We start from the raw sequence: 21486 nt of genomic DNA, 5'->3' as shown, positions 1-21486 counted from the left end.
ACATTCAATAAGATATGTCAATCAGACAGGCACAGATACTTGCTGGTACTTGTGTTTCAGACTGGGGAAAAGAGAGAATTAGTCAGGTGTCATCTGCATAGTTGTGGTAGAAAAAAGCCATGTGAGTGAAAAACAGAACCGAGAGGGAGTTGGTGTACAGATAGAAGAGGAGGGGGCCCAGGACAGAACATTGAATTATCCCATTGTGAATGGACAAGGTTCTGACTCAAATTCTCTCAAAGTTGGTGCTGTCTTTGAGGTAAGATGTGAGCAGAGTGTGCAGAAACTGAGACACAGATCCTGAAGGGTGAAAATGAGGTTCTGATGGTTCATTGTTTCAAATGCAGCAGAAAGGTCCAGAAGGATAATCACAGTGGAGAGAGGCTGATCTAGCTGTTTCAAGCCGCTCAGTGACAGGAATGAGGGCAGTTTTAGTTGAGTGGCCTGCCTTGAAACAAAAATTGTTGGGATCAAGAAGGTTGTTCTGGTGAAGATAAGAAGAGAGTTGGTTGAAGATAGCACGTTTGAGTGTTTTGGAGAAAACGGAAGAAGAGAGATAGGTCTGTTGTTGTCAACTTCAGACAGGTTAAGTGTGGCTTTCTTTTGGAAAGTGGCCACTCTTGCTTCTTTGAGAGAGTCCAGGAAACAGCCGGTTGACTAGGTGGTGATAATAAGATGAGTGAGAAAAGGGTGACCCAAATCTTTCAGAAGGTGTTGTCATTTTTCTTTACCTGGTAGCTCCCTAAATATAAGTGTAAGTCATATCAAATACAGATTAACATGTTTGCACTTATGTTCTGTTCATATTTTTAGGCTGAGTAGCTGTAACCTGTCAGAGAGAAGCTGTGAAGCGCTGTCCTCCGTTCTCAGCTCAGAGTCCTCTAGTCTGAGAGAGCTGGACCTGAGTAACAACAACCTAAAGGATTCTGGAGGGAAACTGCTTTCTGCTGGACTCGAGAGTCCACACTGTAAACTGGAGACTCTCAGGTCAGGAATAATAAACCTGTAAAGGGTGAACCAGATCTGTCACACAGTGTCTTCAGTTAACCACTTTATTTTATGATAATATGAATGCTTACCTAAACATAAGTATAATTAATATCAAATACAGATAGAGTTCTTTACACGTGTTCTGTATTTTTAGGCTGGGCGACTGTGATCTGTCAGAGAGAAGCTGTGAAGATCTGTCCTCAGTTCTCAGCTCACAGTCCTCTAGTCTGAGAGAGCTGGACCTGAGTAACAATGACCTAAAGGATTCAGGAGGGAAGCTCCTTTCTGCTGGACTTGAAAGTCCACACTGTAAACTGGAGACTCTCAGGTCAGGAATAGTAAACCTGTAAAGGGGGACCCAGATCTGTCACACAGTGTTTTAATTTTTCTTTAGACAGTTAACCACTTTATTTTATGAAAGTAGCTGCTATCCAAATATAAGTGTAATATCAATACAGATAGAAATGTTTTTACATATGTTCTGTACATATTTTAGGCTGAGCGGCTGTAACCTGTCAGAGAGAAGCTGTGAAGATCTGTCCTCAGTTCTCAGCTCAGAGTCCTCTAGTCTGAGAGAGCTGGACCTGAGTAACAACAACCTGAAGGATTCAGGAGGGAAGCTGCTTCCTACTGGAGTGAAGAGTCCACACTGTAAACTGGATACTCTCAGGTCAGGAACAATAAATCTGTAAAGGGGAAACCAGATCTGTCACAGTGTTTTCATTTTTCTTTAGACAGTTAACCACTTTATTTTATGAAAGTAGCTGCTATCTAAATATAAGTGTAAGTAATATCAAATACAGATAGAAATGTTTTTACATATGTTCTGTACATATTTTAGGCTGAGCGGCTGTAACCTGTCAGAGAGAAGCTGTGAAGATCTGTCCTCAGTTCTCAGCTCAGAGTCCTCTAGTCTGAGAGAGCTGGACCTGAGTAACAACGACCTGAAGGATTCAGGAGTGAAGCGGCTCTCTGCTGGACTGAAGAGTCAACACTGTAAACTGGAGATTCTCAGGTCAGGTTTCAGCTTCTGTTAAACAAATAACCATTTAAATGTTGCTTGACATACAAGTTAATGTATGTTAAAAAAGATACCCAACATCTTTCAGCCAATTGTTTGGATTTCAAGGCCCACAACTTCCATGTTTTGATTCAGTCTGACCACTCTCATCAGCACCTTCTTCAGCAGCAGCATGCAGCTGTTTCCATCCAACAAGCTCTGATAAACCCACTGTACACTGCCTTCCCAGCAGCCGACAGTAGACAGACACAGTTAGACACTAGCTGGTAAAGAAAGTTCAACATCTAGCAGCTTAAGAGCCAAATATTTTTCTTAAGGGTTTGTGGAGACTTAGCCCATTTTTTTAATCTCAGAACTCTGTATGATACTCTGTGATTCACTCACATATCATTCCCAGTACAGCTGGCTGCATCAAAATTTTTTGTGATTTGAGTGAGAGGTCAAAAATAAATTAATGCAGATTTAAGACAAATTACTTTGTGTCAAAATCTGGTGGCATTTGACTGTTTAGCACAACAATATATTTCAAAGAAGTGGACTGATGAGACAATTTAACATTTAGCTAAAATTAGGAAATTTGCACTGAAGAAGAAAGACATGGTGAAAATGAATGAATTATTATTATTGTAAATTCAAGTCATTTTCTGTGTGTGTGTGTGTGTGTATATTTGTGTGTCCAGTTTGTCAGGCTGTCTGATCACAGAGGAAGGCTGTACTTCTCTGGCCTCAGCTCTGAGCTTCAACCCCTCCCATCTGAGAGTGCTGGACCTGAGCTACAATCATCCAGGAGACTCGGGAGTGAAGCTGCTTTCAGGTAGACGGGAGGATCCACACTGGAGACTGGAAACTCTAAGGTATGACCAGACAGCAGAGCTCACTGTTGGTTCACAGTGTGTACCAGCAGCCCTGGTGATAACAGTGAAGACAGTAACTGATGTGCTGAGAATTTTGTTCCCGCTGAGAGTCAACTCCTATTAATAAGTTACATCCTTACGCTCTTTGAGGACATCTTGATTATGTTGATGTTCAGAGTTAATCTTTGACCTTAGAAACCTGAGATGTTTGATTAATGCTTCATGCAAATGCTTGCTCTTGGGGGAATTACTGGAGTTGTTGGGTCTTTGTAAATTATAGTGTGGTCTAGACCTACTCTATCTGTAAAGTGTCCTGAGAGAACTCTTGTTATGATTTGATGCTATAAATAAAATTGAATTGAATTGATATATTTTAAAGATGAGAGATGAGGAAGCTTCTGAAGGTTCATTCTGACTTTGTTTCTTCCTCCAGGCTGGATCATTGTGGAGAGGAGAGGCTGAAACCTGGTCTGAGGAAGTGTGAGTGTGCTTTCACTTTGATTCATTAAAACAAGGCACAACATTTTGCAATAGGATCAGTATTGTGTTTTATTTTTTTTCGATTGCTAAAAAGCATTAGTTAAAACAGAAGTCACATTGTCAAATCTATTCACACAGAGAAGTCACAAACTGTGGATCATTTTTCATTGCTTTAACACAAAATACTAGCCTGGATGCCGGCCGAACTTACATTTGAACATTTGAGGTTGGGAAGTACGTTCTGGACTTGATCCATTGTGGAGCAACTATGCTCAAACCAGAGCTGTTTGGACCAATCAAATTGTCAGGGCAGGCTTTATACAATGATGGACAGATGATCAACAGTAACATCAGCAACCACGTCACCAAAGAGTGCTTGGGTTGAATTTGTTTACAACAAAGATGGCTGCCATCGCGTCTGTTACAGAAGATATTGACAGCGCATTCATTTTAAAATCCTCAACTGGCCCGTCTCAGCTCAACTCAAACAAGCTGATGGTGTCACTGCGATTCAGCTGTTCAAGTCCGCCCGAAAGCACGGTAACGTTATATGGTCATGCGAGATAGAGAGTGACTGAAGAGAGAGAGCGCCTAGCGGCGTGAGAATGAAGCCGTGAATCAGCGAAATAAAACGTGTTTTCATCAATTCATCTCTAGAAATGCAACTGTAGCAAGCATCTCACTATCACTAACGTTATCCACATTCATATTTACATGAAACACATGATATATCCAGCTACAAAAAAGTCTAAAAGTTAGGACGGAAGTGCAAAGAGGTTGCTATGGAGATGATACACTGTTGAGTCCGTTGGCAGTTGAGTTGAGTTCCGTTGCTCTGATTGGTTGTAGGTCTATCCGTTGCTCTGATTGGTTGTAGGTCTATCCAATTGAGTGCAGAGGCATTTTCTTTCCTGGTTCGGTTGAAACACACCCCATAATCACAGCCCAATGGAGCAGTATCAGACTCATATTCTGTGCAGTCAATGATCACATTTTCCAAAATCCTTGAACTCTTCTCATGAAGATGCCACCACAAGCAGAACACTTTCTGCAGCACATTGTTCAAATGCTAAAACACTTGAAATTATTTAATACTGAATATGAATAGATAAATAACTACATTAATATTTCCTTGTTAAGTGTATGACATAATTCATGTTTGTGAGATTGCATGAGATCTTCAGAGAGCTCATAGAAATGGAGGAACTGACAGTAATTGAACTGAGCTCTTGGATTCTCTTCTTTATTTCTTTATTTACTTTTCATTTACAGCATAAGTTGATTTGTTATAGAATGTATGGTTATGTTATGTGTGTTTAATGTTCACATTCAATGTGGTATAAGTATTAGTAATATTAGTTATAGTTATAACAAATGTATAACCATACATTTGTTATAGAATGTATGGTTATGTTATGTGTGTTTAATGTTCACATTCAATGTGGTATAAGTGTTAGTAATATTAGTGGGATTTGTGATGAAGAGGAAAAATTAAAAGGGAATAAAATAGGATTTATAAGAGACAAAATAAGAAGAACAAATTAACTTAATGGGTGCCTAACTAATAATAATAAACTAAAAGAGCATTCAAATCTGAAATAAACTAGGAAATGTATAAATTAGATATTTACCTAGAAATAAACGAAAAAGAAAAGAGAACAGGTGAGTTAGAGGTGAAATGAATGTTTGAAATTATTATTGCATAATGATATCTGGTTTCACTTGTATATTGTTGTTATTCTGTGTTGAATGTTATTTTAAGAATAAGACAAACTAACTAGAAAAAGAAGATAACTGAAAGATGAAAGAATACATTTTTTTCTTACCTTTTTAAATGTAGCGGGTACAAATATTTGCTGGCCCTTTCGGAGTTGAGCTTAGGTGAACGCGCAGGAGAGGGTGCACGAGCACAGTCAGGGCCTTTTTACAGTCGACTCAGCTGACCTGTCACGCGCCAATGTGACGTCAAAATGACGTAGATCTCGCTGGCGCGTCAGGATTTTGACTACGCAACCACCACGCGAGAATAAACGGTATAAACGAGTATAAACACTTATGGCGCTCCCATGACGTCACATTTGCGCACGACAGGTCGGCTGCGGCAAGTATACCGTACGTTTCAGAGTGTGGTACGTAAAAGCAGCGAGTACAGAGCGGTAGCTGTGTGGAGCTACACTGCGGTGCCTAAAGTTATAATTTAAAGTTTATTGATTGGCCATATTACGTGTCTTAAAATCAGTAACGCGGTTACATTTGGATTTTCCGTGTACTTTGATAGTGCAAGAAACGGAACGAGCTCCAGCGAACCAACGTGAGTGTTGGCATTAGCTTTTAACTGGGCTGCATGGCGATGCACAGACAGACTGGCTACACGGAAGAAGACGGCTGGAAGAGCATTCAAGTGTGTCTAGTGCTGGGGTTTATATCGTCTAGATCGCTAGAAGTGTTCAGGGTAACTTTACCAGAGTTTTGTTTAGTAAGAGCTAGTTTGAACGTTGGAGATATCAACGGGTGCTGGGTTGGAACGTTACTGCCAACCCTCTCCCCACTCCGTGTGTGAACTGCATGCGAAAACACTATTATTATAAGCTGCTATAAGTTTGTAGCTGTGGACTACCCTGCAAGCAGAAGGGAAAACTCCGGCTTTTCTCCGCGGGTGCAACAAGTTACTTAAGAGGTTTACCTTGCCATCCATCAGACATCCTTCAAGTGTGATCTCTGCTGTTTATGGGTAATACCTACACCACACTTTGCCATTAACACTGACGAAACAAGATACTGTGCGCAGTCAGGACCGAACTGTGAACTGGACACTTTTCTCTGGGCCAGTAAGCTATTCCGTTGTACAGTCTGGAACACTGCATTCACGACCGTGGTTCATTTTCAATATCCTTGAAAAACTTCCAAACGTTCTTCTTTCTAAAGTACACAGCGCAGGTCATGTGTGAGATCCTGACAGAGCTCCAGTTCAGCGGGTCTGTGAAGGGGGAGAGGCCGACAGGGAAGGCATCAAACCTGGCCAGCAGCCGCCACCTGTCCCAGCAGATTGTGGAGCTCGTGACGTCCGACACTGTCTTACCAAATTTGCAATTAGCCATCCATTTTTGTAAAACGTCCCATATTTGAGCTCTACATAGTTGATTTCTCGCATAAAAAAGTCTCAGAAGTGATTCAGAAGACTAGCTGACCTTAGGTCAGTAGTGTAGCCTATGTAAATGTTGGGGCGTGACAAAAGACTATAGACTAGAGCCAAATGAGTATTTGCCAGTTTTCAGCAGCAGTTTCGAATTGTGAGATTTGCAGAGGAAAGAGGTGTCAATGGGATTTTGAGGTTCTATGTCCTAGTTACCCTCTAAACTGTCATTTTTCAACTATGACAAGGTAAAATCGGTTTTACATTCTATCACCCCTTTAATGACTATTGATAACAGTGAACTCTCACAGTAAACAAAAGGTGTTTATTCCTAAGTCCATACAAAGCATTTTATTTCATTTTTTATCACCTTTCATCACCGTTCTTACAAGATCAGGCGGAGCTCGGTGTGCAGAGAGAGAGAGGTGCGCTCAGAAAAGTTAAAACATTTAGAGACCGACAACCCTGTTAACATTCCCTGATGGGTATTTTTATGAAAGATATAGATTTTCAGCGGAGGGAATTACGTATAGGCTATAGAGCTCAATAGTCCCGCACCTCCTCTGAGAGAACACAAACAGAAAATCCAAAAAAAGTCAAAAGTACAACACTGTGTACATATTTTCATTATCGAGCAAAGGAACTACTCATCCCATAAATCACCGCGCACCGCTGAATAAAGGAGGCTAACGTTAGTTTAGCTAACAGCTAATTTGGCTAACCGCTAGCTGAGACAGCATGTAATAACTTTAAAAGACCCTCAAAATAAAACCTGAAAATAATCGTTAAAATATATAACGGCTGTTACGTCAGCTGTAGCCTACTTTACCCAGTGTTTAGTTTGAGTTAACGTTATTTTAGACTACCATCGACGGTTACGATTTCATGGCTTATTCTCGAATTGTCAATGGAGAAATTGCATTGAGTTTTCACTTCCAGAACCCGCTGTTGAGCTCTAGTTGCCATGGCGACACATCGGTTTGAATTATGTTTTTATATTTTTTATTTGCTCTCACGATCGCTTAGCACTGCCAGGGTTGCAACTGAAATAAAAGGCTAAAGCAACGACAGTTTATTGAAAGCACCAGTGTAATTATGGTCAGATCTTGGTCCTGACGGATGGAGAAGTGATATTAATAAGCGTCGTTATTTACACATCTACAACATCGGCTATTGTTTTTGCCAGCTTTCCTCCTGTTTTAGGAAGCAGCGACTGTATTGCGTTTTGCCTGCAAAACCGTGTCTGTGTTCTTCATATTTATGTAGAATTATAGTTTGCTCTTCTTACGTAAAATATGTGGCTCTGGTAGATTCTTTTTAAGAAAGTTTGAAAAAAAAGAGGGGTACTAAACAACAGTCAGCGACATTAAAGAACGGCTTGTTTATTACTAAGGCCATATGCTCAAAATGAAATGATTGATTAATAATGTAATTATATTGTTAGCACCGAGTTTTGGTACCCAACCCTAATCATGATGTTATTTCCGAATACTTTTTGACCGTTTATTGCAATAAAAAAATGGCCCAATGTGTACTTCAAGTCGCTCTGGAAGTGGCAGACATCAGACGTAACGTTTCCTTCCTGGAGATGGCAGTAAACATTACTCCGCCAGATGATATTGTTAACCCAGACATGACGCTGTTTAATTTCCCGATGTATCTGTGACTTCCACACCAGGTACAAAGCAGCAGAGTTTATTTTGGCCATATGATGACAGAAAGAAATGCTGTTGGTGCCTATAGCTGTACACCGGCGGGTACGCGAGTAGCGTGATTAAACACAAATTATCCAAATATGATCCCCATATTTGGATCATTTGTGTTCGCCGTTGTACGACGTGACACAAATATTTTAATGTGCCTTGTTGTGAACACAGTATAACACTTTTTTATGGACACCCTGCAGCCAATCAGAATCGAGTATTCACCCAGACAATGTTATATGTTGTTATGGCGACTCCTGCACTCATTTTCTTATGCTTTTGGAGGAGGATTGTGACTCGTTTGTGAGAAAAAGCACTCCCGGAGATCCACAAATAAAGAAACGTCAAAAATAAGATAAAATAAGTTCTCCGTGGTTGACTTTTCTACAGAAACTTAAACTTAGGGTTTTCTTATAATAACTGATCACTATGCTGTCACTCATCTGTGTCAGTCCTCCTCTCTACTCTCTCTGAGAACTCCCCAAGCCGTCACCTGATTATACCTGAAAATGACCTCATGAGGAGGAAGAGCCGAGGTTACCATAACCAACAGTTACTTCTCCAAATTTAAAGTCAAAATCTCATAAACTCAAAATAAATACAAAACTAAATGAAATACAAATCATCTTTTTGTATTGTGAATTAATGAATACATATGAATTAACTTATTATGGCTCTAACACATATTGAAATATACAGGAGAGTGATTACACTAAAGGCTGTTTTGTTTTAACTTTTATTTTATTTTTGTGTGAATAACAACTGTTTTTGTTTTTACATAGAGACATTTAAAAACAGAAGGAAGTTGAATTTAAAGCTTGTGTATCTGCGTTCTATTCTCGTTTGAAAGATAATCCAAAGAGATGTTTCAAGTTTTGATCTAATTAACATTCAGTCTGTTAATAAAGCAACAAATAAACCATCAGGTGTGTTAGATGATAAACTGCAGCTGTGTTGTGTCTCGTTCTCTCCATCAGATTCCTGTGAACTCACACTGGACACAAACACAGTAAACAGAAACCTCAAACTGTCTGACAACAACAGGAAGGTGATAGATGTAAATCAGAAGCAGCCATATCCTGATCATCCAGAGAGGTTTGACTACTGGTGGCAGCTGCTGTGTAGAGATGGTCTGACTGGTCGCTGTTACTGGGAGGTCGAGATGAGAGGAGAGGTTTATATATCAGTGAGTTACAGAGGAATCAGGAGGAGAGGAGACAGAGATGACTGTTTGTTTGGGTGTAATGATCAGTCCTGGAGTCTGTCCTGCTCTGATAGTTGTGGTTGCTATGTCAGTCACAATAACAGAAGAACAGACCTCCCTCTCTCCTCCTCTGTCTCTGAGAGAGTAGGAGTGTATGTGGACTGTCCTGCTGGCATTCTGTCCTTCTACACAGTCTCCTCTGACTCACTGATCCACCTCCACACCTTCAACACCACATTCACTCAGCCTCTTTATCCTGGGTTCAGGTTATGGTTTAGATTACCTGGTTCAGTGTCTCTGTGTTCTCTGTAGGACGGAGAGTCTCCTCTTGTGTACAGAAACACTCACACTGCTGACCAACACACACAATCTCCCTGTAAATCAAACTCAAAATTACAAGAGAACAATACATTAAAGGAGTCACTAATATATACGCTTTATAATAACCAGTCCCTCCAGGATGTCGCAATGTCGCGATCGCAACACTTCACGCAAATTCAAGCAATCACCATGAATTTGGTGCGACTCGCAATTTTGACCAAAATAAATAATTGTCCTGTATATATAAAGTGATCATTTCTCTGCTGTTTGTTCACAGCGTATGAATATGTTAAAGGGAAGTTCCACCCTAAAATAACATGATTATTACTGTATATTAGTCTGATCATCTGTATTTTATTCAAATCATATTAAAATCAAACATTTACTAAAAAAAAAAAAAACGGTATTCTGTTTTTCTATGAAAATAAGACAAATCTTTAATTTCAGTGTTTGAGGAACTTCAGGGTTGGAGAATAGACTTGGTAACAAACTTTGTTAGCTTTGGTTATAAGAAACATCTCTAGGATGTGCTGGGATGCATCATCAGTGATGTTCCTAGGGTCTTTGGGGGTTTTGGGTCTTTCAACATCACCACCTGGGGTTGATCAGGTCCAGTAGCACCAATCCACGGGCTTGGCTTCTGTATCCAAAGCCATCTAGTGGCTTTCTCTGCGGCTTGAGTTAACGCTGTTTTATGCTTCTGCGTCAACTCCACGCCATAGCTACGTGACCCTTTCGGAGTTCTGTGTCTTTGCATCGCGGTGCATTTCACCGCCATAACGCTAGGGGGTGATAAGTCTGAGGGTATCTGCGAGGTGTCTGCCAGCCAGTTTATGTTATGTTAGCAAGCAAACTTTAGCACAACTGCCCACAAAGTACTGCTTGCTGGCGAAGTGCTAATTTCAAAACATTACTGACATATAAACACTACATACAAACAGATAACTCCGTCATTAGAACCAAAATATGTCCGAGTTTATTTGCAGAGCTGATGTCAGTGAACTAGCATGTTGCTACTCCCCACAGTAGGCTGCTGGAAACACCCACTATCAACACACAGGACCAGTTGACCAATCACAGTCCTTGAAACACTGACTATCAACACACGGGACCAGTTGACCAATCACAGTCCTTGAAACACTGACTATCAACACACGGGACCAGTTGACCAATCACAGTCCTTGAAACACCGACTATCAACACACAGGACTAGTTGACCAATCACAGTCCTTGCGGTCTGCGTCGCCTCGACGCGAATTTACACATTTTTGGAGGTGCATGCCGAGCTACGGCGGAGGGCTCGGAGGGGGGTTCACGGCGACGCAAGGGGTCTGCAGGGGAACGCCGTCGATTCGACGCAGAAGCATAAATCAACCTTCATGGTGCAGATGGCCCCCCTCTTCGCAGCTCCAGTTACTCCTATCAGAGCTTTGCACATCAAGCGCCCAGCAAACCCCCGACAGCCTACTTTATAACAATTAAAAACTTTATATAAAACATCTACATCACAAGTATTTAAATTGCTTCATGTGAGCACATGTACTGTATGCATATTTGTGTATTGTATTTTAATTTATCAAATTAAAGGAAATAAATAATAACCAGGGAATGTCACTTCCAGAGGAGAATCATCGATACAAAGCCGTCTTTCTTTTAGCCCACGCTGGTTCTAGAAAGTCTGCAAATAAAAATGCTTCATGTTCAAACAACCAAACTACCAGATCTACTGTACATCCTGCCTCATCTCTTTCACTTCAACCTTGTTAAAGTCCCAGTGTGTAAGTTGTTTATTATCAAAATCTGTGTTGTCCGTTCACTAACTTGTCCTTTTTCATGAATATTTACCATCACCATCAATTCCAAGTATTCCTATTGGCTTGAAATTTAACATTTGCATGAACTGGGGTAGACCATAGACAGTATATATAATGGACCAACAGACCCCGTGTCTCTGGACGGAGACCAGTGACGTCTCTTTCCCGGTGATGGCTGAGCGTTACTGAGCAGCCTCCAACTGAGCTTGAAGACGTAGATGTGACGTGAGCAACCTGTCTGAAAGTTGGAAGTCTTCTGGTAGCTGTGCCAAGAGAAATCTCAATCATTCCCAATCTAGCAGAGACGGAGAGCGTAGGTATATGTAAGGAGATAACATAGACACAGGCTCATTATTGATCACTAAAATGATAGTTAACATTAGTCATTACACTTAAACAGCTGATGGAAGTCCAAACTGCCTGAGAGCTTCTCCTGTACTATACGGTAACTCCTCTACTATGAGACAGGAAGTCTCGTGGTTATGACCCAATCGTTAGCCTATTGTTATAAAAACGTCTGCTACGGAGCCATAACGTGAGCTACAAGGTAATGGAGCCTTTTATACATTGTCGTGTTTCTTTAGAAATAAACAACGGACAAATAGAGTCTTTAAACGCCTCAGATGTAAAGGTATTCTCTGTCAAAGTGACGCCAAGATGAATATTTTTGATTGATTGAAAACTTTATTGAACAACAATCAACAAGAGGTGTTCAAAAGGATAAAAACACAATAAAGCCCAAAGGCTTGTTTCCATTGTGGTCCTTAAAATGGAAGACACATGGACTAAAACATTGAGGGGAAAGGAGTCAACATAATAATCAAAACAAACATGATCAAAAACCCAATAAAAACAAGGGCTACATTCCCAGACACACAAGCAGACACACAGTATTCCTACTACTGCAAGGCTCTTTTGTATTGTTTATGGGTTTGATAACCATTTTTTTTATTGAAGATTTAAAATGAAAGTAGGAGGAGCTCAACAGTTTAAGGTTGGAAGGTAAGCCGTTCCACAAGACAGACAGAGTACTTTCCCATAAAGCTCTAAAAATCGGCCTGTAATCTGTGGAGCCCCCCCTGGTGGAATCGCTGTGCGTATCACTAATTTTCGAAAAGTAATTACATAAATACTTGGGTGAACTGATTGTTTGTTAAATTAGTCTTTCAGGACAAAACATCTTTTACATATGTCGCCCCTGGAGTCTGTCTGTAGCCTAGTCATATTTCGTTTGTTGATTACATATATAATATCCTCAGGAGGACTGAATCTTTAAAAGAATAATAATAATTGCGCCGTGTTTTTTTAACAGGCAGTTTTCAGGACGCTCTCTCCTCCTTGTGAGGACCCAGAACTAGCATGTCGCTGTTGTCCGTCTGACAACATTAGCTAACAGGCTAACTCCGCAACTCGGCCAGTAAATAAGACAGACAGCAGTTAAAACAATGGCAGAAGTCAAAGTGAAGAAGGAGACGAATCTTTCAGATGCCACGGAGGTTGAGAACAGGTGAGTCCGGCGGCGTCAGCGAGTTTTACGGATGAACCGATGGTGCTGTTTACCCGGTGCGCCAAACTCCGTGCAACTTATATCACATTTAGTGTTTACTCGTTTATCATCAGACACAAATAGGCTATATGCTGCGAATAAACATATTCTGAACAGGAGAAAGTTTATATGAAATTCGGCATCCAGTCAGCTTACTACTTCACCAAAATCTCAGCATTTTCAAACATCTCTAACTGCGTTTTATGAAGAAAGTTTCGCTAAGCAGCACAAGATGGGAGAGTGGCGTTATGTTGCTCTATACCCTGTGCGCCAAACTCTGTGCAGCTTATATCAAATTTGATGTTTACTCGCTTATCATCAATCACACACAGGCTATAAACCAGGAATAAACATCTTCTGAACCGCAGTGAGTTTATTGTAAATTCGGCGTTCAGTCGGCGCAGCCAGCTATTTACTATTTCCCCCAAAATCTGAGCATTTTCAAACATCTTTTTAAAAACACCTCCATATAGCGTTTTAATGAAGGAAGTTTCTCTCAGCAACACAGCAGTGAGAGGGATTTTATTGTGTGTGTGTGTGTGTGTGTGTGTGTGTGTGTGTGTGTGTGTGTGTGTGTAGGATCAAGCAGCTGTGTCAGCAGTTCCCTCATGGTATCACCGACCAGGTGATTCAGAACGACATGCCTCAGCTGGAGCCTCAGCAGCGAGCCATGGCCATCAACAAGCTGCTGTCACTGGTCAGTCTGACGATGTTGTCATCATGTTTGGCTTTCTGATCGCTGGGATTGGTTGGTTCTCATTGACTTGTTCACCTGTTCCAGGGTCAGCTGGACCTGCTGAGGAACAGCTCGGGTCTCCTGTACAGGATGAAAGACGTGCAGAGCGCCAGGTAAACATACTGTACCTGACTGACAGGTGCATGCTCCCACAATGCAATGCAGCTGCAGAAATGGTCCATTATTGAGCAAGACAAAACAAGCTGCAATGTAGCCCTATAGGACAAATGTTTTAAAGAGTAAGATCCTTTTAGTTTAACATGAAACAGCCCCAAAATCAATATCACCAAACCCACCAGACTCCATGTAAATAATCAGGACTTTTATCATGGTAAAACATACTTCATTCAAAGTGGACAGAAACTAAATCAAACTATCAAAAGCCGTCTTGGTTCATCTTTCCACTGTTCCAACAATCACCACTCTGGTTTGGTTGAAATAAACCCTTAATTCACTCATTTACATGTGGAGATATGCTGGCTTTATACACGCTAAAAGTCCTGATTATTTACATGGAGTCTGGTGGAGATATGCTGGCTCTATACACACTAAAAGTCCTGATTATTTACATGGAGTCTGGTGGAGATATGCTGGCTCTATACACCCTAAAAGTCCTGATTATTTACATGGAGTCTGGTGGAGATATGCTGGCTCTATACACACTAAAAGTCCTGATTATTTACATGGAGTCTGGTGGATTTGGTGATGGTGATTTCAGAGCTGTTTCATGTTAAAGTGATGGGACGTAACATGTTTGGCTTCAAGATAAAAAAGGAAGTAACAGATGATTGAACTTAACTTTAATATGAATATTGAATGTCTGTAACTTCATGTTTCTATAAACCTGAGTAACAGCTGTTGTTGTGTTTCAGTAAGATGAAAGGTTCAGACAACCAGGAGAAACTGGTGTATCAGGTCATCGAGGACGCAGGAAACAAAGGTAACAACACCTGGAAGTTAACGCTGCCAGCTGATCATTATGGATGGATATTTGTTAACAACGGGTGACCGGGTGCTCTGCGTTAATCTCTTCTAGCCCCAGATAAACAGGTTCAGGTTACTTTATTGGTACCTGTAGGTAAACTAGGTTCACAATCTAAGAGACAGGACATCCTTAAAACTTAGTAGCCCACCATATAACATGCAACACACAAACATATAAAACAGACAGTAGAACATGGATAAAACACACTACATGACCAGATTGACCTGTTCAGTTATATGCAGTAATTCTACAGCTAGTACATGACCAAGGTGCTTGTGCGTTGTGTGCAGTAGTTCTATAGTTTGCTTAACAGAGTGATTGCTGCTGGGACAGAACTGTTTTCAGTGCTCCAGACTAACTGTTTGCCTTGGTTGCACTGGTGCACCAAACTTTTTTATTTAGGTGCACCAGCATAACATTTAGGTGCACCCAAATTTTTCCTTGCGTCGCCGTTAGCGCTGAATGGCGATACACGATATATAGCTGTATTTTTTTACTAAGTGGGCTAAATGTTCAGTTTTCAGTCAAAGCCACTTTTCACAAGCTCTTTTATTAAAACAGATTGTGATTCAAATAAAATGCAAAGACAGGGTTTCCTTTACCAGTTTGAACATATACAGCTGCAGCACATTCATATATATAGAGAGAGAGAGTCTCTGAGAAAGCTCCTTCACTTGTTTTCAACAACAATAACAGACTGATTAAAAGAGAGAGATGACGCCCAGGTTTGACTCTGATTCCTCCCTCTCTCTCCCCTTTCATGTCTTCAGCTGTCCTATCAAAATAAAGGCCGAAATCTTAAAAAATAAACAAAAAAACAGACGGACAGGGAGACAGAGGGGGAGAGGGGGAGAGAGGAGGAGACAGTGATGGACTGTGTATGCTACTAACAGAGTGACGGCTGACTCATTATGAATGGGTCCAGCACGGGTTGAATGCTCTTCGGCGGGTCAGCGGCGTTACACACGTCTTGTGTATGAAATGTCTGTATCGTCACTGCGCTGCATTTTATGAACTATGATATTCTGGCCATGGGTCCCGTCTCTCGCCCAGGTCCAGCAGGCTCCGTCTCACGCTATTACTCAACACACTGAAGTTAGTTGCATTTAATAACTTCTAATGGGTTTTAACGTGGCGGCCGCAATAACAGAGAGTTACCAGCAGAAACACTGGTAATAATACAGGTTTCCTCTCATACTTAACAATATACAGCTGTGGTACTAATACAGGTTTCCTCTCATACTTAACAATATACAGCTGTGGTAATAATACAGGTTTCCTCTCATACTTAACAATATACAGCTGTGGTACTAATACAGGTTTCCTCTCATACTTAACAATATACAGCTGTGGTACTAATACAGGTTCCCTCTCATACTTAACAATATACACCTGTGTTAATAATACAGGTTTCCTCTCATACTTAACAATATACAGCTGTGGTACTAATACAGGTTTCCTCTCATACTTAACAATATACACCTGTGTTAATAATACAGGTTTCCTCTCATACTTAACAATATACAGCTGTGGTAATAACAATTAAAACTGTAGACAAATGTCAGTATGCGGGGGAGCAGTGAGTGAGTGAATGGGGGGGGGGGGGGAGGAGAGATCCAAACACAGGCACGGCTTTCCAGAAGGAATGGGTCATGTAATGCAACATTAAACCATATCATATAAAGGACATCGCTTCGTTGGTGGAGAGGCAGTAGATGCGAGGACGTTAGGTGCACCGCTGAGACCTGGGAACAATCTTAGTCGCACACTTACACATTTTGGTCGCACTCTAGAGCCCTGGTTTTTATATCTTGTGGTTCTACAACCAGGGACTACTAGCCTCCGTCCAGAGGGGAGATCGTTGAATTCCTTATTTAAAGGGTGTAGCAGTGTTTTACACAAAATAACAATGTGGTCAAGGCGTAGTACACGGACGTCGATATGCGTACTTAATTTAAATATCTTTATAAAACAGACCCGCCGTGAACTGCTTAATAAATAACATCAAATGTAGTCTACAAAAATGTGCCGCCAGTTGTGCTGCCTGGCCGTCAAGTGTTTCAACACATGCGTGATACAGATGGTGTAGGGAAACGTCACGTTTTCTACTACGTATTTCTGCGCGTATCGGATGGTGCAGGCAGCACAGATGGCGTACCGACAGCCTCTACAGTCGTGGTGTGACGTGTGTGTTTGTGCTGCAGGGATCTGGAGCAGAGACATCCGCTTTAAGAGCAACCTTCCTCTGACTGAGATCAACAAGATCCTCAAGAACCTGGAGAGCAAGAAACTCATCAAAGCTGTCAAATCTGTCGCTGTGAGTAGGAAACACACACACACACACACACACAGACACACACACACACACACACACACACACACACAGACACACACACACACACACAGACACACACACACACACACACACACACACACACACACACACACACACACACACACACACACACAGACGCACAGACACACACACACACAGACACACACACACAGACGCACACACACACACAGACACACACACACACACACACACAGAGACGCACACACACACAGACGCACACAGACACACACACACAGACACACACACACACACGCACACACGCACAGGAATAAGTTACACTACGTGGTGATTGGTGCATACATAAACAAACATATGAAATAAACAGTTTTTATAGAACCTTTAATTACACGTGAAGCCAAAAGTGCTTTACATTAGAAACAGGTTACACGTGTAACAAAACATTAATAGAAATAAAATAAGACAACAAGACAATCAACAAAACCAACAAGACATACAAGTGAGATCATACAAATTCTCACACACAGACACACACAGAGATACTTACAGAGACGCACACACAGAGACGCACACACAGAGATACTTACAGACACAGAGATACACAGACACACACACACACAGACACACACAGAGACGCACACACAGAGATACACAGACACACACACACACACACAGAGATACACAGACACACACACACAGACACACACAGAGATACACATACAGAGACGCACACACAGAGATACACACACACACACACACTGTAGTTATGTGTGTGTGTGTGTGTGTTCAGGCATCTAAGAAGAAGGTGTACATGCTGTATAACCTGTGTGTGTGTTGTGTTCAGGCGTCTAAGAAGAAGGTGTACATGCTGTATAACCTACAGCCGGACCGCTCGGTGACGGGCGGCGCCTGGTACAGCGACCAGGACTTTGAGTCCGAGTTTGTAGAAGTTCTCAACCAGCAGTGCTTCAAGTTCCTGCAGAGCAAGGTATCAAATATCACGTATTAACCATGTGTTCTTATCAAATATCACGTATTAACCATGTGTTCTTCTGTTTGTGTCATGTTGCGACATTTTCGTTGTTTTTGTTCAACTTTTTAGTTTTTTAGCTTTTATTTAAAGGTTTGTCCCTGAAACTGATAGGTGTGTGTGTGTGTGTGTGTGTGTTTCTGTGCGTGTGTGTGTGTGTGTGTCTCTGTGCGTGTGTGTGTGTGTGTCTCTGTGCGTGTGTGTGTGTGTGTAGGCTGAAGTAGCGCGGGACAGCAAACAGAGTCCGATGGTTCAGAGGAACAGCTCCTTCGCCACCTCGCACGAAGTCTGGAAGTACATCAGTGAGCTGGGGATCAGCAAGGTAACGCTCTCACACACACACACACACACACACACACACACACACACACACACACACACACACACACACACACACACACACACACACGCACAGAGACACACACACACACACACACACACACAGAGACGTGTGACTCCAGGATCAGAGGTGTGACCGGTGGGCGTTTGCCGACAGGTGGATCTGTCGATGGATGACATCGAGACCATCCTGAACACGCTGATCTACGACGGGAAGGTGGAGATGACCGTCATCGCCGCCAAGGAGGGAACGGTGGGAAGCGTGGACGGACAGATGAAGCTCTACCGCGGCGTCAACCCCGTCATCCAACCCACTGGCCTGGTCCGGACGCCCTGCGGACTCTGCCCGGTAACAACACAAAGCCCATCAGCAGCAGTTAGAGTCACTAAAAGTTCTGTTGTTGCTGCTGACAGACTCAGATTATTATTCTAAGTGTCTGACAACATTATGGGATGGATCCCTACAGAGATAGACCTTTTAGTTAAAGAGTAAGATCCTTTTAGTTTAACATGAAACAGCCCCGAAATCACCATCACCAAACCCACCAGACTCCATGTAAATAATCAGGACTTTTATCATCGTAAAACACACTTCATTCAAAGTGGACAGAAACTAAATAAAACTACCAAAAGCCGTCTTGGTTCATCTTTCCACTGTTCCAACAATCACCACTCTGGTTTGGTTGAAATAAACCCTTAATTCACCCATTTACATGTGGAAATATGCTGGCTCTATACACGCTAAAAGTCCTGATTATTTACATGGAGTCTGGTGGAGATATGCTGGCTCTATACACGCTAAAAGTCCTGATTATTTACATGGAGTCTGGTGAGTTTGGTGATGGAGATTTCAGGGCTGTTTCATGTTAAACTAAAATGATCTTACTCTTTAACTAAAAGGTCTATCTCTGTAGGGATCCATCCCATAATGTTGTCAGACACTTAGAATAATAATCTGAGTCTGTCAGCAGCAACCGAACTTTTAGTGGACGTTAACTTGGGCGTTTTAACGTTACATTGCAGCTTGTTTCTCGCTTAATACCGAATGTCAATGATAGTTGTTCCCATCAGACACCCAGACACAGAGACATGGGAACATAGAGTCCAGCTTGAAACATACCCAAGTTATCGTTCAAAGGAGCAGATCAGAGCGCTTCCATGGCGAGCCCTGACTTCCTGTTTCCTGTCCGCAGGTGTTTGACGACTGTCACGAAGGCGGAGAGATCTCTCCGTCTAACTGCATCTACATGACGGAGTGGCTGGACTTCTGACAGCCGCTCATCTCTTTCTCTGTGAGGAAACTTTCTTTTTATTTTTCCCAGCGATCTGTGATCCATGGCAGTTTATTTTCTATTTATCAAAAACGTTCAATAAAACCACAAATGTCTAAATGTGTCCAAGTGTTTGATGCAGTTTAAACCTTAGAGAACAGACCAGATCTCTGTTTCCATCATCCTGTTCAAATGGATCTACAATAAAAACCAGAACATTAATGGCCCTATTTTAACCATCTAAGTGAGAGCTGCTCCACCTCCGCAGCGTTCACATCCTCCAGTCTGTCACCAAAGTGTTCGCCAGCCTCACGCTACATGGCTCTTTAAAAAGGTTTCAGTGGCGCAGAGAAATATACAATGTCAGAATAAAATCATGAGAGGTTTTCTGGAGTTGTGACGCTCTCATGTGGGGCCCTATTTTAACGATCTGAGGTCACGGCGTGAAGCGCGTGAAGGTGAAGGTGTGTTTGTCCAAATCCACTTTTGCTAGTTTGACGGTGTAAAAAGTGTCAGTGTGCCGGGCGCATGGTTCTAAAGGGTTGTACTTAGGGTCTTCATTAATCAGAGGTGTGTTTTGGGCGTAACATGCAATCAACCAATCAGAGATCATCTCCCATTCACTTTAAAAGCCAGGCGCGTTTGGACCTTGGAGCATTGCTGTTATGATGGAGGATCTGCACCGTAATGTTTGTATTTGTAATCTTCTGCATGTGTGTGTGCTGCTGTGCGTCCCTGTGTGTGTAACAAGCATAGTGTGCACGTGCTGTGCACGAGCCTAGGAGCATTTTACTAATGCTCTGTTAAAATAACAATGAAATGCTGCGTTATTGACTTTAGACCAGGTTTTTGTTGGTCAATGGTGCCATCACTTCCCACTGCCTCAAGATAGCAATACGCCCAGAATGCACCTGAACACACCTCCCTGTAAGACCAGCACGCCCAGAATGTACCTGAACACACCTCCCTGTAAGACCAGCACGCCCAGAATGCACCTGAACACACCTCCCTGTTAGACCAGCACGCCCAGAATGCACCTGAACACACCTCCCTGTAAGACCAGCACGCCCAGAATGTACCTGAACACACCTCCCTGTAAGACCAGCACGCTCAGAATGCACCTGAACACACCTCCCTGTTAGACCAGCACGCCCAGAATGCACCTGAACACACCTCCCTGTAAGACCAGCACGCCCATGGGCCACAGATGGGCTCAGGTGTATTTGTTATTTAAACGGCGTGGGCGCTGGACGGTAAACTGACAACTGGGTCGGTCTTAAACTAGCAGAGAGACTTGGGTCGGGCTTTGCTCTGCACTGCACCGGGTGCAGGACAGGGCCCAGAGAGTTCATTCCTTCTGCAGGAGAAAGCGAAGGCTTCAGTCTTTTACGACATCACGTTGTTCGCTTCTGCGACGTCCTCGCATAACGGGACGTCCGGTGCAAAGCAGCATGACACCATTTCTATTGCAGATGAAACTATCAAGATGTTTTACACTCTGCTCATAAACATATATCAAAAACTACTAACTTCTGGAGTGTTGAGAAACAGTTAGTTCATGTTTCTACTTTTAGAAATCTTTTGGATCGATATGTTTTGTGTGTTTATTTAGTAAAATCTGATGAAAACACGTCTGATTTTTGTATATTTATGACACAATTTCACTAGTAAACGCATTATAAAGAAGTCCCTGTGATCTAAAACGTTTAGATTTCCAACTGTTCTGAACGCGTCTGAATGTTGCG

General features: G+C 42.0%; 2 protein-coding genes across 2 annotated transcripts in view; both read left to right on the top strand.

Moving 5' to 3' along the window:
* The window catches only part of LOC144531292 (NACHT, LRR and PYD domains-containing protein 3-like), a 32378-nt gene extending 20967 nt beyond the window's left edge, over positions 1-11411 (top strand). Inside the window, exons 7-13 of the mRNA XM_078271353.1 lie at positions 814-987; positions 1145-1318; positions 1487-1660; positions 1832-2005; positions 2692-2865; positions 3299-3345; positions 9159-11411. Coding sequence (XP_078127479.1) covers positions 814-987; positions 1145-1318; positions 1487-1660; positions 1832-2005; positions 2692-2865; positions 3299-3345; positions 9159-9697 — 1456 coding nt within the window. The 3' untranslated portion in view covers positions 9698-11411. The remainder of the gene's footprint in view (positions 1-813; positions 988-1144; positions 1319-1486; positions 1661-1831; positions 2006-2691; positions 2866-3298; positions 3346-9158) is intronic.
* A 1429-nt stretch (positions 11412-12840) lies between these two features.
* Positions 12841-19865, top strand: polr3f (polymerase (RNA) III (DNA directed) polypeptide F). Its single transcript, XM_078271478.1, has 9 exons — positions 12841-13027; positions 13646-13763; positions 13848-13915; positions 14675-14742; positions 16992-17104; positions 17946-18089; positions 18346-18453; positions 18628-18819; positions 19664-19865. The coding sequence occupies exons 1-9, from the start codon at positions 12966-12968 to the stop codon at positions 19739-19741; spliced, it is 951 nt and encodes a 316-aa protein (XP_078127604.1). The 5' UTR covers positions 12841-12965; the 3' UTR covers positions 19742-19865.
* The last annotated feature ends 1621 nt before the right edge of the window (positions 19866-21486 follow it).

This window comes from Sander vitreus, chromosome 2, assembly GCF_031162955.1.
Source record: "Sander vitreus isolate 19-12246 chromosome 2, sanVit1, whole genome shotgun sequence".
Lineage (NCBI taxonomy): Eukaryota > Metazoa > Chordata > Actinopteri > Perciformes > Percidae > Sander > Sander vitreus.
This window is presented reverse-complemented; position numbering and strand designations above follow the sequence as displayed.

Bases quoted from the DNA above. Each gene is read 5' to 3' on its own strand.
- polr3f (XM_078271478.1), top strand. From the start codon at position 12,966: ATGGCAGAAGTCAAAGTGAAGAAGGAGACGAATCTTTCAGATGCCACG. The intron at 17,105-17,945 runs GTGAGTAGGAAA...TGTTGTGTTCAG, and splicing joins AAGCTGTCAAATCTGTCGCT to GCGTCTAAGAAGAAGGTGTA. The intron at 18,820-19,663 runs GTAACAACACAA...TCCTGTCCGCAG, and splicing joins CGCCCTGCGGACTCTGCCCG to GTGTTTGACGACTGTCACGA.